The sequence below is a fragment of the Eumetopias jubatus genome, unplaced genomic scaffold (genome assembly GCF_037043125.1).
Source record: "Eumetopias jubatus isolate StellerSeaLion01/CBP00866 unplaced genomic scaffold, mEumJub1_p1.0 scaffold_7, whole genome shotgun sequence".
In the NCBI taxonomy this organism is placed as follows: domain Eukaryota; kingdom Metazoa; phylum Chordata; class Mammalia; order Carnivora; family Otariidae; genus Eumetopias; species Eumetopias jubatus.
In genome coordinates, this window is record NW_028274813.1 from 120286903 (window position 1) to 120302537 (window position 15635).

The 15635-nt window shown below is 40.9% G+C and overlaps 1 protein-coding gene across 2 annotated transcripts in view; it reads right to left on the reverse strand.

The window, feature by feature from the left end:
• EFL1 (elongation factor like GTPase 1) overlaps positions 1-15635 on the reverse strand; it is a 119382-nt gene that overhangs the window by 61533 nt on the left and 42214 nt on the right. For both annotated transcript variants that reach the window (XM_028089403.2, XM_028089404.2), the window contains exon 15: positions 10792-10930. In XM_028089403.2, coding sequence (XP_027945204.1) covers positions 10792-10930 — 139 coding nt within the window. The remainder of the gene's footprint in view (positions 1-10791; positions 10931-15635) is intronic.

A 15635-nucleotide genomic window follows, 5' to 3' on the forward strand; every position in this document is an offset into this window, starting at 1 on the left:
ACCAAACCTGAGCATGTAGTTTACAGGTAAGCTGTAGTCCCTGCCCTAGAAGAGCTTAAATGAGCACACGGGATTTACAGAACATGAAACATCCAAAAAGCAATATAAGAAAGAGTACAAAGGATCTGGTAGAGAAGACGGTGAATGGAGAAGAAAGGCAGGAAAGTGTCAGCGGAGCCGAAGTCTCTCAACATCACGCCTCTGAGAATACCGCACAAATAACAAGTAGGGACAGACAAGCTCTCTAGACCATGAGGCAGTGGAGTCCTGCCCTGCCGGGGGAGCACCCTCAGCTCACAATCCAGGAAAGGATTCAAACAGCTCCTGGGGGCAACAGTGGCCTTACAGAACGGAGGACAGTGCTATCCGCATGGCTGGACCAAGGCAAAGAGAAAGAGCTGAGACTCAGAATCTCTCTGCTTCTCTAACATCAAGCAGCCTCCTGCTTCTCAGCCCAGGATGTAGCAGTGAGCCTCCCAGAATACCTGGGTCACACCGAGGGGAGGAAGAAGCGATTCATCTCAGGGTACTGCAGGAGAGAAACAAAGACCTTCCAAGTGATAACATCTCCTTGGCTCTGGGGTCCTGCAAGATCTTATCACATTAAAAAATAAAAAAGGTTACTGTCCTGATACCCTTTAATGAGAAATGTTCAGACCAAGAGGAGATTCTGCTCTCAGCCATGAAATTCCAGAATATTTATAATGAAAAGAAGATGTGTCTACTATTCTAAAGAAACGTCTTCCCCTTAAGGGATTCTTCTCTCAAACCAGCTGGTGTCAAGAGCTAGGATGGAAGAAGCTAAGTACCCAGCTACAAACGGACAGAAACTTCCTTCTCTAGCAAAAGGTAAAGTGACTCTCCTGCCCCATCTACAAAACTGGAAAAAGGCCACAGTCTGTTTTATTCCAGGGCAGAACCCAGGTGCTTTCAGCTCCCGTGGTCTTAATACAATTACAGAGGTCTAAGGAGTTCCCTGGCAGATGACAGCTTAAAAAATTAATATATTTCTTTTTATTTTAAGGAAACAAATTATACTGCAATCCTGTGGAATGCCTGGTATTTATGAATCACTATTTTTGTCAGAATATTATTTCAGAAGAATATATACTCATCTTAATAGTTAATAACTTCTTGAAAAAAAAAGAAATAAAGAATTCAAATCTTAACTGAATCTACCGCACACAGCTCATGGACAAAACATGGCCTGGCCTCTCACGGAAGAATCAGTTCCTTCTGCGCTCTGTGTTCAAGCTTGCACACATGCTTCTCAGTAGAAAATTCTTGACCTCTCTCAACCTGCAAGACATAGCCTCTCCTCCTCCCAAATGCCTACATCTGGAGCCAGGCTCCGATCTAAAGCTGGGAGTGGAGCTCCAACATCAATGCTGACCATTCAGTAGCTTCAAGGATTCAGCCCTTCTGCCTTGCCTCTCTGGAAAACCAATTCCCTAACATCTCTGCTACCTGGAGCTTTCTCTTGGAGAAGCTAAGAGAAGCATCGACTCTTTCTGAGTAACTAGGAATAAGACAGAGAGTAAAGAAGTAGTTTCAGTCACAGCCAGAACATCTAATTTCTTTTCTACATATCCTGCTGGAAACATTTTTCAGATGGGCTTCACTACAACAAGGGAAGCACCAAAACGCTTATGATGGCCTACTTGGACTTTTTTATTAGATAAAAAGAACTGCTTTAAATAAATGACATGTTATATTAGAAAAATGTTCTTTAGTCTTCATAATTAAGTGCTTCACTTAGGATTTATTTTCTTTATATGTGTGACTTTTGCCAGTCAATTAATATTTCCCATGGAAATCAATGGTAATAACCTCGTTACTTAATTAACATTTTTCCCTTTGATATTTTTAGAAACAAAATAAAGGCCACCATCCCAGAGCCTTCTGTTATCCTCATCTGCAAGATGGAACTAAGGATCAGAGAGGTTAAGCACCCCACCTAAGGCTACAAAGCTAAAAACTGCTCAGTGGGAATGTAACCCAGAGTACCCTATCCCCAACCCATACACTTCCCATTTCGCAACTCAGTCCTCAGGGACAAGTTCTATAAGGCAGCACCAATGACGTCAAGTAAAGATATTAACACCATCTTTCCTCCTAATTCAAAAAATATATGAGAAGACATTCAAGATATGAAAAGCTCAAAAAGAAAAACAGAACAGACACTACAGGCCCACTAGTCATCTGAAGAAAGAAGACATTCCCCATATTAGGGTACTCCTCCCTCCTCAACCGAATCATCTCTCCAAGGAGCTACTACCTTGAACTTGCAGTTTACCTTTCCCTGCATTATTTATTATATATGGATCTGTCCCTCAACAATACACAGTATTTATGTGTTTTTAACCTCTATATAAATGCTTGGCAACTCGCTTGTTGTTTAAATCCACTGTATTTGTGAGCCTGACCCCAGCCAATACGTTGTGTTGTGGAGTCATTCACTTTCATTCGGGTATAATATTCTTCCTGAGTATGACTGCGCCATAATTTACCCATCCATTCTGCTGTCCATGGATATTTAGACAGTTACCAATTTTTTTTTTTTTTTGCCATCATAAACAGTGCTATTATGAACATCCTCGTACCTGTCTCCTTGTTTAGAGCAGACTTAAAAGCTTCTCTGATATATATACCTACAAGTGGAGCTGTTGCATCTCGGAGTCACATATTCAATTTAGGGGTATAAGAGAGCGTATTTTTCGGGCTTTGTGACAATCAGTTGATTGTCTACTGGAAAAAAATCAAATTTCACCTTGTCAACAAGAAGACTATAGTATCAATCATCAAGGACATCTTCCCAACCTTCATTAAACCATTTACAAAAGTCAAATGATTTCCCCATTCTGTCATGCATTAAAAATACCAAGAAGGTCAAATCTGCTATCTTGTCAGTGCCATTTAACAATAAAAAAAGGAAATGTCCTCTTTCAAGATGGTGGGGAAGAAAATCCCCATCAAATAATCCTTTGTTCTCGCATAATGTCTAGAGAGGCAATGAGCTTATTAACAGACAATTCTTAGGTTACAAACCTGTAATAATCTTCAAAAGAAGTTATATAGTTATAACCGGTTACTTCATTCGGTGAAAAAAGGATGAACAGTCACACCTTAACTGATGTAATAAGCATTTTGCCAAACCATATGCTAACAATTCCGTGTGAGGCCACAGACAAGTGGCCATAGGCCGGGTGGCGCTGTGAGGGCTGAAAGGACCCACAGCTTGCTGCATTTCTAATGTGCGGCTGCAGTCCTCTGGTTGGGAGGTACACAGAAAAACACAATGATAAAGAAAACAATGTATAAAACTCTAAAGAAATCCAGACAAGGTTATATGAAGATTCAGGCCATAAACACATTCATTTGAAAAATAGAAAAAAAGTGAACCAATTCTTCTAAACAAATAAGTGAAATAAAGCAATATATGATATATAGGAGGTAAGGCTTCTTAAGGATGCTAAATTAATGTATTAAGAACCTGTAATAGATGAGGAATCGATTAATGATAGAAGTAAAAATACAATGTAACAAACAACCAAGTAAGACTGATGAAGAGAAAAGGAAAAAAGAAAAAAACATTAACATAGAAACAAAGAAGGTGAAATAACATGGGTACAGAGGGAGACAAACCTCTCAGCTTGCTCTATAGATGATTACAACCTTCACAAGCCTCAGTTTTCCCATTTGTAAAATGCATCTGTTTCACTTGGCAGGGAGGAAATCAGATACTTACCCATAAATACACAGAAGTTCCCAGCACACAGTAAGCACTAACAGATGCTCATTTTTCATGTCATTATTATAATCAATATCGATCCTAGTATCCATACAAATGAACTAAATAACCAATCTGAAATGCATGATTCCCTGCGACAGCATGAAGTACCAAAATCAACGTAAGGAAGAGTAAAAAAAAAAAAAAAAAAAAAAAAACAACTGAAAGGGAGAATAACAATTGATAAAACTAACAAATCACAACCTTGACAACCAACCAGGTAGAGTTGGTTTCATGGGTGTTAATATCAAATTGCTTAAGGACCAGAAAATTCTAGTGCCATTTAAACTGTCCCATAAAACAGAAACAGTGAAAACTGTCCCTAATTTGTTATTCATTTCACGTAGCCAGTGGAATGCTGTTACCTATAATTCATGAATATAAAATAAATATGTATATAAAAAATGCAGATCAGCCAAACTTATAAACACATTACATAAAAAGCCACCAACAAATTGAATTCATTGCTCTATTAACATACTGAAATACATTCAACAGTTGCTTACTCCAGGAATATGTGACTCATTGATATTAAGAAATGTGTTACTGAGATTCATGGCATAAAATGGCTCAAAAAAGAAAGAACATCTATTGCCTGAAAGGTATGGAAAAGACCATTTGATAAAAGTCAACATCTATCTGCATTTAAAAAATTAATCTAGTAAATAGAATCAGTCGTTGTAGTCACTGTATTGTTATAAAGACCACGCAGATCAAATCTCCTATATAACCCAGAATAACGTCTGTAAGAATTCCTACAACGTCAGGAATGAGACCCCACTACTGCACCACCATTTAACACTGTCCTGGGAGTTACAGCAAATGTACTGAAACAAAAAGCTCTAAATATAAGAGAAGAGATCATCTCTAGGGGAAATACGTACAGGTTAGAAAACACAGGAAACATGATTATTTTTGTATTAAATATATACTACTCAGCTGTATACTTAAACATGGTTAAGATGGTAAATTTTACATTATTATATTTTGTACCACAATTTTAAGAAACAATATGCTCATATGTGCACATAAAGAGAGTGGTGGTCACCCCTACGGGAAGAGAGAACTCTTACTCAGCCTATCTGCATTTCTCAAATGTACCTATATTATGGCCTACACGATACTGAAAATTATCTTTTAAAGAGTACTTAAAACATAACAGCATTCATAAAGAAGAACTATAACATCAAAATAAAATAGACAAACTTACATAATAAAGAAACAAAGCAAGAAAACAGAAACTGAGAATTGAGAAAGACAATAAACCAGATCGAAAGAATCAAACATTTTATGTCTCTAGCCCAGATGATTTTACAAGTGAACTGTTTCCAAACTTTCAAAGAGAAGGTAATTATCACAGCCTATAGAAATTTCCCTAGAACAGCACTGTCCAGTATGGCAGCCACTAGGGACGCGTGGTTACTGAGCACTTGAAATGTGACTAGCGCATCTGACGGAGTCAACTTTTAATGCTGTTTGGTCCCAGCCTATGTAAATAAGCACATATGGCCAGTGGCTACCATTACACAGCCCAGCTCTCGAGGGTGGAAGAGAGGACGCTTCCCATTTTGGAAATACCAAGAAAATAAAGGCCAAACTTACTTAGTATCCAAGAGAAATCTGGACAAAATGCTAGTAAATAGAACCAATGGTGTACCACAAGAATGTGCAATGATTAAGTGCTGTTTTTTTTTTTTCTTTCCTTCTAGGAATGGAAGGACAACTGAATAATCAGGAAATAATTAAATATAATCCATGATATCAATTACAGCAAGCAGAAATGCTCTATAACTTTGTCTTTAGATGCTGGGAACACATAAATAAAATTCAGTATCTATTCCTGGTTTAAAAAAAAAAAAGCAGCATACTTTGCTAGCATGACATATTAGAGATATGAACCAACCGGCAGCAGTAAACCCGAAGCTAAAACAAGTGTTTTCATTAAAGTTAGGAAGGAACCAGACATAACAGAACAGCTGTAATGAGCACCTATCATATTTCTATAGGCAATTTAAAAATAAGAAACAAGGCACATTATAAGGACACAATAAAATCACTATCATCTGTAAAAAAAAATTATTAAAACCAGCTGAAAATTAATCCTAGGAATTGACTAATAAGGCTACTATTTACTGATTAAAATAGATTCCAAGTAAAAATGTTGATAAGGTGTATTTTTAAAAGAAATTCATATGACATAATAAAAAAAAACCTACAAAAAAAAAAAGAGAAAAGAAATTCACTAGTAAGTGAATTCAATGTACCACTAAGACTTAAGAGTCACAAACTGTTGAGATTTCCTTGGCAACAACAGAATCAAATCTGCGCGTAATGCCAAAGGTTCTGACTCCTCAAGTTCCCCACACGACTAAGGACAGACAGACGGGCAGACGGACACACACACACACCCTTCATTCAATCTCCACTGACTTCCCATCACCCAGCAACCCACCGTGGCAGAACTAAAACCAGCTCAGAAAAAAGCTAATTAATGTTATTTTCCTCCTGTTGTGAAAAGAGGAGTATCACGTTTCCTCTTATAATATGGCCTTGAAACGTTAAAGACTTAAACACATGGAAGAGTTCTGAAAGTGTATAAGAAAAGGCTAAAGATTTGGAATCCTAATTCAATTTCCCCTCACATTTTAATAGGAGCCTGTAGCAAACATTTATTTTTAGAGACGTTCTTGGTAGGGGCTGAACAAAGGGCTATTGTGTGTTAAACACGGGGAGGTCTCTCTGGTCCCATCTATCGGAGCTTTTTAAACATCAGGTTGGAATTAAATGATTTTAAACTTTAAATCAACTATTTCCAGACCACAAACTCTATTCCACACTTATCAGTCAATGTAAGTTCTCCAAGTGAGTTATAACAGAGTTCAAATGTGAACTCTACATCTTCCAAGTGCCAATAAAGGAACTTTCCTTTGGACTTTGCCTATATGCACTGACTTGTTAAAAAAATGCCATAGAAGTTTTCATTTCCTTCTCCAACAGAAATTTTCATCTGCATTTGATCAATCCGACTCGGCATCATCACTGATGAAAAGCACATGGGTATCAGTCATATCATTCTCTATTATGTTCTTATTAAACAGGAATTACAACATTTTCTCTAAATTAACAAGAGCAAAATAGACAGGATTTATAGGCCTGCCCTGATTGCTATAAACTGTTATGTCTTAATTTGTAATATGTGTCCTGTCATGGGCCTGCTAAAATAGAAGAGAAAACAAGAAATTATCTATGGTTCATGGTGTGGTCATTTTAAAACACGTTCAGAAGTTCTTTGACATGTCTTCCATCAAAAGGTGGAGTCCATCTCCTCCCTCCAAATACGGGCCGGTCGTGGTGACTCACTTCTGCTACGGAGTGAGGTCGGAGCCAGGGGAGGCTAGGTCCTAAAGCTGACAGAGTTTCTCCGGACTCGTCCTCCTGGATGCTGCCCTGCAGAGCCCAGCACCGCACTGGGAGGACACCAAGCCGCCCTATGGGGAAGCCACGTGTTCAGGCCCCAGTCCCACCCCCAGCTAGCCAGCAGCAGCCTCCCCACGAGGAAGTGAAAGGAGCCTCCTCTAAGTCCGGCACCCAGGCCCGGCGCTCCCCAGCCGACACCACGAGGCACAGAGACCAGGTGTCCCCCCAAACCATGCCCAAACCGCAGACTCATGAAAAACTACAAGCCGTCTTTGTTTTAAGGCGCCAGGCTTCGGTGCTTTGTTACGCAGCAACAATAAGTGGAACGTGTACATCAATTCGACCGGATTCAGCCATCATCTTACTTTTTTTTAACTTCAAATCTCCCCAAGAAGACAAACCGACAAGCATACAAAACCCAGCTGGGCTGCGTGCCCGCTCTGGGGCAACTCACGGGGCAACCTGGTGGCGGGGGTGCCGTTCCCCCAGCCTGCTCCTCTCCGCTGCTGGAAACGCACTCCTAGCTTTGGGAAGTTCCTTATTAAACACCCGGCTTATGAAACTGCTGCTCCTGAGACAGGTGCTCCACGTTTTTAATCAACAAACAAGTGGAATTTGCCTGAAAGTGTTGTCCTGACTCTAGTGCTGGTAACGAGGTTCAAGATGTCCCCATGCAGCCACTTAAATGGGTTATCAACCCATCCAAGTAACCTTATCAGAAATTCACTGCCCCTCAATGGACACTAGAAAGGGAAATATCCTAATTACTTGAAATAACATTTTTTTCTCTAAGAAGCACAAGCCTGAAAAGTTAAACCTGGAAGGGACCTGAGAGATACTCTAGTTTAGGATTTTTTTCAACCAGTGAAAAACTGACATAATCCATGAGAGACCTTCATGACACAAGTACTAAGAATTTTTACCTCGCTCCATCATCACTGAAATGTCAACCCACCATAATATGATGGCAACTTGAAACTTCAATTCCATTCATATCTTAAAACAAAATGTACAAAATATAATTTTGTGTACATTTTATAGCTATAGCAATAAAATGTCCTCCATATGATGCTATTTAATATTCCATCCTTAAAGTTTAGAATGTATGATAAATATAACAGTATGTGATAAATATAATAAAAGAAGTCCTGAGAGTCTTCGGGAGTCTTCCTTAAAAAAACAAAGAGTCTTCCTTAAAAAAAAATTTTAAAGTGGCTATTCTATTTTTACCACAAGAAATGTTAGCAATCACTGCTCTAGTCCAAATCATTTGGGGAAGCTGAAGTCCAGAAAGGTTACACAACCAGCCCGAGGCCATACAACTAGTTAGTGGCAAAACTATGACCAGAATTTTGGTATACTTATGTTTTCCAGTCCTGCATGGGGCTCAATTGGATCTGGATTAATAAAAGGAAAACAATTATGTTAGTTTCAATTCAAAAGGCAAATCAAAGTGGTTGGCTGGATTCCCACCCCTTCAAGGTTACATTCGTAATCCTCCTCGTGGACTATCTTCCTCCTTAACATGAAGAAACAGAATCGCCAGCAGGGCCCCAGGCAGGGCCAGGCCTGGGCGGGAGGAACGCGGCTGGCAGTGTGGATCGGCCAGTTGAAGGCTCCTCACAACCCAGGATCCCTTGCCTTACCTGCAGAGGCCGTCCCTCGCCTCTCCTGCAACTAGGGCTGGCCATGTGACAGAAGTCACAAACAATGAGAATACAGAGAGAGACGTCACTAAGTGAGCATTTCTTCCCAAATGAAAACAGAAGTGCTGTGAGAAGACCTTTGGCCCTTGTGCCCTCTTCTTGCCAGGACTGTGCGTGAGATTCCTGGAGGTCCCAAAGCTGTCGTGGTTCCCTGGGGGCAAAGGCCGTATGCTGAGCACTGCAAACAATCAGACAGAAGGAACCGGCCCCCTGAGGTCGCAGGAGAGCCATCACTCCAGCCCTGGACTATCTATCCTCCAGCTTCCTGTTGAGTGAAATTCAAAACTCCGCAGTTGGTTTTTGGTTACCTGCAGCTAAACACAACCTAACTCCTATGCAAAATAAATCTGGCTTTCCTCTTCCGTCCACTTAGTCCCGAAGTGGTGTGTCCATCTGTGTTGTTTCTAGACAGCTAAATTTGGTGAACAAACATTTCATCACCTGCACCATCACCCCAGCTCCTACCAAGCACCCCACCATTATTTTGAGATAGCAGTAAACGGAAATGAAGGCACACCTCTTTTCTCCAAGAGGAAGACAGCTTACAAAGGTCTCCTGCAGCAGATGGTGGGCAGAGGGCTGCCCTGGGTGGCAGATGAAAGACAGATGGTTTTCCTCCTTATAAACTGCAGAATCTCAGCCCTGGACAGCACGTGGAGATCCAGAAACCATTGCTTGTCAAGTCCCCAGCCTCTACCGGGGAAAGACTGCCAACACTGGTCTTAGTTGGAGGAAACAGGACAAAAACCTTTCACTCTACAAACGCCTTCTCTTTCACTTGAGGGTTGACCTTAGAGATGTTCTGCCTTACCTTCCATTTAAGAAACAAAGTGGACTGAGTCTGAGCAAAACAGTAATCTTATAACCAAAACTAGAGTATTTTCCATTCTTCACTCCCATGTCCTTCCTGATAAAGTATTTTGTTGGCTATGGCAGCTCAGAGTTCTATCAACTGTCAAGGTTCAATGGCATTTGTTAAAGGAATGGAAGAGAATGGGTAACAGTGATGAAAAGCTAGGAATTCTACTAATTCCATGGCTCTCCACCAAAAAATAAAAAATAAAAAGAATTATAAACTAAAAAAAAGAATGGATATCTGTGAGGGAGTGGCAAAATGCTTAGGCAAATTTCTTGGACTCAGGTTCACAAAATCCAAACAAATCATTAGCTGTTCTGGACCAGTAGTCTAGACCATTTCTCGAAAACATAAAGAGAATTCCCAGCCCAAGCAATCACCCAAGAAATAGCTTTAGAGCTGACAAACACCCTAAGGGTTCAGAAACCGGCAGTACAGGGGATACGGCATCCCATAGCACACACGGGGTTCCTGTGATGCTCCAAATGCAATTCCTCAATCTGAGACTTCCCGGGTTGCATTAAGGACCTCAAAAAGTGAATTCTGCACACAGAAGCAGAAGCCAATAAACATTATGGGGTTGACAAACAGTATTTATGGACGTAAGCTGATTACTACTGGTAAAGCAACATTCAATGGGTTAAAAATATTGGAAGAAATCACATCAGAATTCACATCAGAATAGTTTCCAGTAATTTAGAACCGAAGTGTCTCACTCATCAGACTTTTATGTGAGCAGGAATTCCCCTTCTTGCTCCCAACCAAATGGCACCCCCACTTAAAACAGAGCATTCGCAAATTACTTAAGCAGTGCTTTTTAAAACAGAACTACTGTAACTCACAGCAAGTTACCGATCCACATGCTAATTGCTCAAAGGTGGTATGTTAAAATCTAAGGACACCAGAAAAAAAATAACCACACTAAAAGAGATCAAAGTCATTTCCTTCTAAGAGTTCATGTGTTGGGTGAGCTCTGAGAACAGAGTGCAGGTACGGAGATATGGGGCACAGTGCCGCCTTACCTAGCACATTTCCTGGAGGTACCTCCTCTAGGCCTTCCAGCTCCCTGCCCATCAGAAGATACAGGTTTTCTAGGGTGCAGCACGCCATGTGGGGGACCGGGGGAAGGTCATCGAGTGGAGCGGAGAAGCCTAATGGCACCTGGGCAAAGAAAAATGGTTGAAGAGAAGTTAGGAGGCATTAACTACAGACATTACTTAGAATCTATACAGTTATTCCTATTCAGAGGTGAGATGGTACAGTCACACTTCATGTAAACCTGAAATATGGAAATTTGAAATGGTATGAAATAAAATATGAAGTAGTGAAACTTCTCAAATACTGAAAAACTGTCAAGAATTCAACAGTCATAAGCTTTTTTATTCTAAGATTTTATTTATTTGAGAGAGAGAGAATGAGAGAGAGAGAGAGAGAGAGAGAGAGCATGAGAGGGGGGAGGGTCAGAGGGAGAAGCAGACTCCCCGCTGAGCAGTGAGCCCAATGCGGGACTCGATCCCGGGACTCCAGGATCATGACCTGAGCCGCAGGCAGTCGCTTAACCAACTGAGCCACCCAGGCGCCCCAACAGTCATAAGCTTTATGGCTCAGGAATACGAATCCGCTGTGACCTGTACCACCATATTAGCCAATAAACACACCCCCCCACGGCCTCCTGCCAGTATTTATGTGAACCACGCCACACACCAGTTCTGGTGACAACTGTGCTATGATTATTACTATCCTCACTTCAAATTGTTTCAATCTTATTATAATGCCCTTGGAGCTTTCAGCAAGAACAGGTGCTAGTGTTGAGCTACACATAAAAATGACTTTGGAAGAGTAGTCAGATGTGATAAAAATGCCATGAAAATGGCCAAGCCACAGCTATTATATGCTTATGTTGGTAATCTGGAAGGGAGCACGCTGTGAAATGCTGGGGACACTGATGAGAAGACCGAACACAAACACGGCAAAAATTTGCTGCCAGGATAACAGGTTTATGAGCTCATCTCCTGTCGTATTCATTCTTACAGACATACCGTCTCAAAGTATGTACGTTTTGCCAAGAATTATTCAAGATGTTGAAAAGTATTCACGGTATTTCCTTGAATTATTCAGCAACCTCCATATAAATGCAAGTGCCCTGAAAACTTGTTTTTGGTGCCCCTGGGTCCAAGGCACTACGGTACCACTATCTGTGAAGTGGGAAAAACGTGAAGTTACAGCACATATAAACATAACTAACATCATGGAGCGAGTGACCAAAAAGCACTAGAGGCAAGTAAATTCATGAAAGCCCAGAGGAGGGAGAAGCTACTGTGTTGGGGTAGACTTGGAAACCCCATGAGAACGTTGGCCTTGCAGGCACATGCCACATTTAAATGTGCATGTTCTGACTCAGAGCCAACTCCGCAGGGGTAGCTCTAAAGACACACTGGGAAGACATACAAAACAGAAGGATGAAACAGGGAGAAACAGAATTATCCACAGATAATATGATCACCCACTCAAACCACACGTAAACTATAATTAGTTAAGACAATTTAGCAAGGTAGCTAGACACAAGGACAGTAACACAACAGTTAGCTGTCTATATCAGCAAGAGAAAAAAATATTTTTTTGAACAGTAACTTTTGGAGTAGCAACAAAATATAAGATAGCTAGGAATAAGTCTAACAAAAGTGATTAAAATGGAGGAAATTATAAAACTTTAATGAAAAACACTAAAAATAACCTAAATAGATATGCCTAATAGTCTCATAGATCCTGTATTGCAAAATGTCGATTCACACTAAATACATGGGCTGATTTAAAGCAATCAGAGTCTCAATGGAGCTCTTCACGGAACCTGACAAGGGGACTAAAAACTTACATGGAAGAGTAAAGAGGAGTAAGCAAGGCACTCACCAAAAAAAAAAAAAAAAAAAGGTATAGGACATGGCCTTTTAAATATCAAAATATTTAGAAGGGAAGTCAGCACTGAATAGAGACAGTGATAGAGAATAGGAAAAATGAAGTCTAACAGTTGAGGAACAGACCAATTCACATATGAAATTTGATTTATGACAGAGCCGGCAGAGCAGTGGGCAGAAATGGGAGTATTCACTGAATGGTGTTGGAACAGTTGGAACAACCGGTATTTGTATGGGGGACAAAAATAAGATTGGATCCCTTCTTCGTATCATATATAAACATTGAATTAAACATTTAAACATAGAAAGGCAAAACTTTAAACTTTAGAAGAAAACATAGGTGAAAATTTTGCCTTTGAAACAGTCATAATTTTAATTTTCTTAAATGAGATACAAAAGGCAAAACCCATAATGGAAAAGACTGATAAATTCAACTACATTAATATTAAGAATTTCTGTACATTAAAAGATACTAAATAGAAAATGTGACAAGTCCCAAACTAGAGAATAATCTGCAAAACTTAAAAGTGACAAGGAATTAGTATCCAGGTTATACAAAGAACATCTAAAAACCCGTATCAAAAAATATGTGTAGGGCGCCTGGGTGGCTCAGTCGGTTAAGTGACTGTCTTCGGCTCAGGTCACGATCCTGGAGTCCCAGGATCGAGTCCCACATCGGGCTCCCTGCTCAGCAGGGAGTCTGCTTCTTCCTCTGACCCTCTTCCCTCTCATGCTCTCTATCTCTCATTCTCTCTCTCTCAAAATAAATAAATAAAATCTTTAAAAAAAAAAAATGTGTATATAATACAAGTGAAAAATAGGCAAATGACCCAAAGATATCATCACAGGAAAAGACATGAATGACCAATAAGCATATTAAAAGAGTAATAAGGAAAAAGTAAAATAAAACCTCTTGAAAAGACCATACCATACGCATCTGATTGGCAAAAATTAAACTCCTGACCATAATAAATTCTGGTGAGGCTGCAGAACACTGGAATTGTTAGGCACCCCTGCTGGGAGTGTAAATGAACAACTACTTTGGAGGACAGTCTGGAATTGACCAGGTAAGCCGAAGATACACATACTCTATTACCCAGACAATTTCACTAAGGGTGGATTACCTAGAATTTCGTGCAAACGTGCACAAGGAAATATGTACAAAAATATTCAAGATATCATTGTTTAGATTAGCAGAAAATGAAAGGACCCAAATACATAATAACAGGAAAATGGAAAAATAAAATGTTTGTTTATATAATGGAATACTATGCAGCAACAAACAATGAAAGCACAGAAATAGACATCAATGTGGATTAATCTCACAACGTTAGGTAAAAACAGTGAGTTGTAGAAGAATAACTACAGGAAGATTCCATTAATACCAAGTTCAAAAATAATGCAGCCTTTCACAGTGCACATATAAGTGGTAAAACAGACTAAAGGTAGCCCCCTATAGCTTCTGCTTCCTGTTCATGCCTTCACGCAATCCCCTCCCCCTGGGTGTGAGGGGGACCCGTAGCTTACTTCTCATCAATGGCATACAGCAAAGGCGGCGGGATGTCACTCTCATGATTACGGAACATCACGCAAGACTGTCTTGCGAATACATTCAGCCTGGACCCTCTTGCTGGCTTGAAGGAGTGCAGCCAAGCTGGGAAAGTCCACAGGATAGGAAAGCGCAGGCTGCTTCTAGGAGCTGAGGGTGGCTGACAGCCGGAAAGAATGTGGAGCCCTCAGCCCCACAGGTACCAGGATATGAACCCTGCCAACAACCTAGGTGAACCTGGAGACAGATCCTTTCCCAAATGAGCCTCCAGAAGGCACACAACCTGGTCAACACTCTGGTTGCAGCTTTGTGAGACACCAGGCCAGACCGGCTAAGCCATGCTTGGGCTCCCCGCCCACAGAAACTGTGAGATGATACAATGTGTATCGTTGGCTAAATTTGTAGTGGTTGGTAATATGCAGCCACAGAAAAGTAACCTAAGGGATGAACACTCAAGTCCAGTAAGGTTTATGTCTGGGGTATGGTGTAATATAGTCCCCTTATTTTTAAAGCAGGTTGGAATTAGGTTTTATGGGGCCCCGACCTCTGGAGTACAGAGTCATCTGTGCCATCAATTCATTTCATCGCTGCTCCTCGAGTCTTGACACACGAGAAGTGATTTCAACCTCTAGGCCCACGAGAGCAAAGATACACTACGTAAAGAAGACAAATCGGAACGCTCGTGGAATTTATAACGCCCAATAAATCAGTACTACATTAAGTAACAATTTCTTACTCATCTTGACAGTTGAGAGAAAAAGGAAAAAAATTAGCCACCATTTGACCCTTCCCGATAAATAACAAACTATCAGCCATGTCTGAACCGAGGTGTTAAGATGTGCATAACTGGGTTTATACATGCCATCACAGCCCCCATAAAATAGAGCCCCAGGCACAACTGCGGTGCTCCCGCCTGCCGAAGCAGAACACGCCACCCCGCGAGGCAGCGGGGCCACCACCCAGCAGCGTGATCTCCGAGGATTAAACTGCTAAAACTGGTGGAATAAGCATTCAAGGCAAGTTGATGGCGGGCCCTCTCCAACGCCGCCCCGTCACTTGCCGCCAAATCCAGTAGCTTCTCTGGTTTCCCTTCAAGGAGAGGAGCTTGTGCTCTCCTCGGGACACAGCATGTCCAAGTTCTTACTCACAGCTCCTTGCTGATTGTGACTCACTCTCTGGACTTCTGGCACCTCCGTCATCCAACGACCGTTGTAACGTAACTATTACGTATATACCTTGCTTATGAACCTACGAGCTGAGGGAGCGGGAGCCTGTGGTTTCTTTCTTGCCCTTTGGCTCAGGTGTATTTAGATGCTGGCTGTTCACCTGCTTCCAGACCTTCCTGATCAATTTCTGGGATCCATCTACCATGCAACTAGGCCTGTCACCTGCTCTCTGCCCAGGC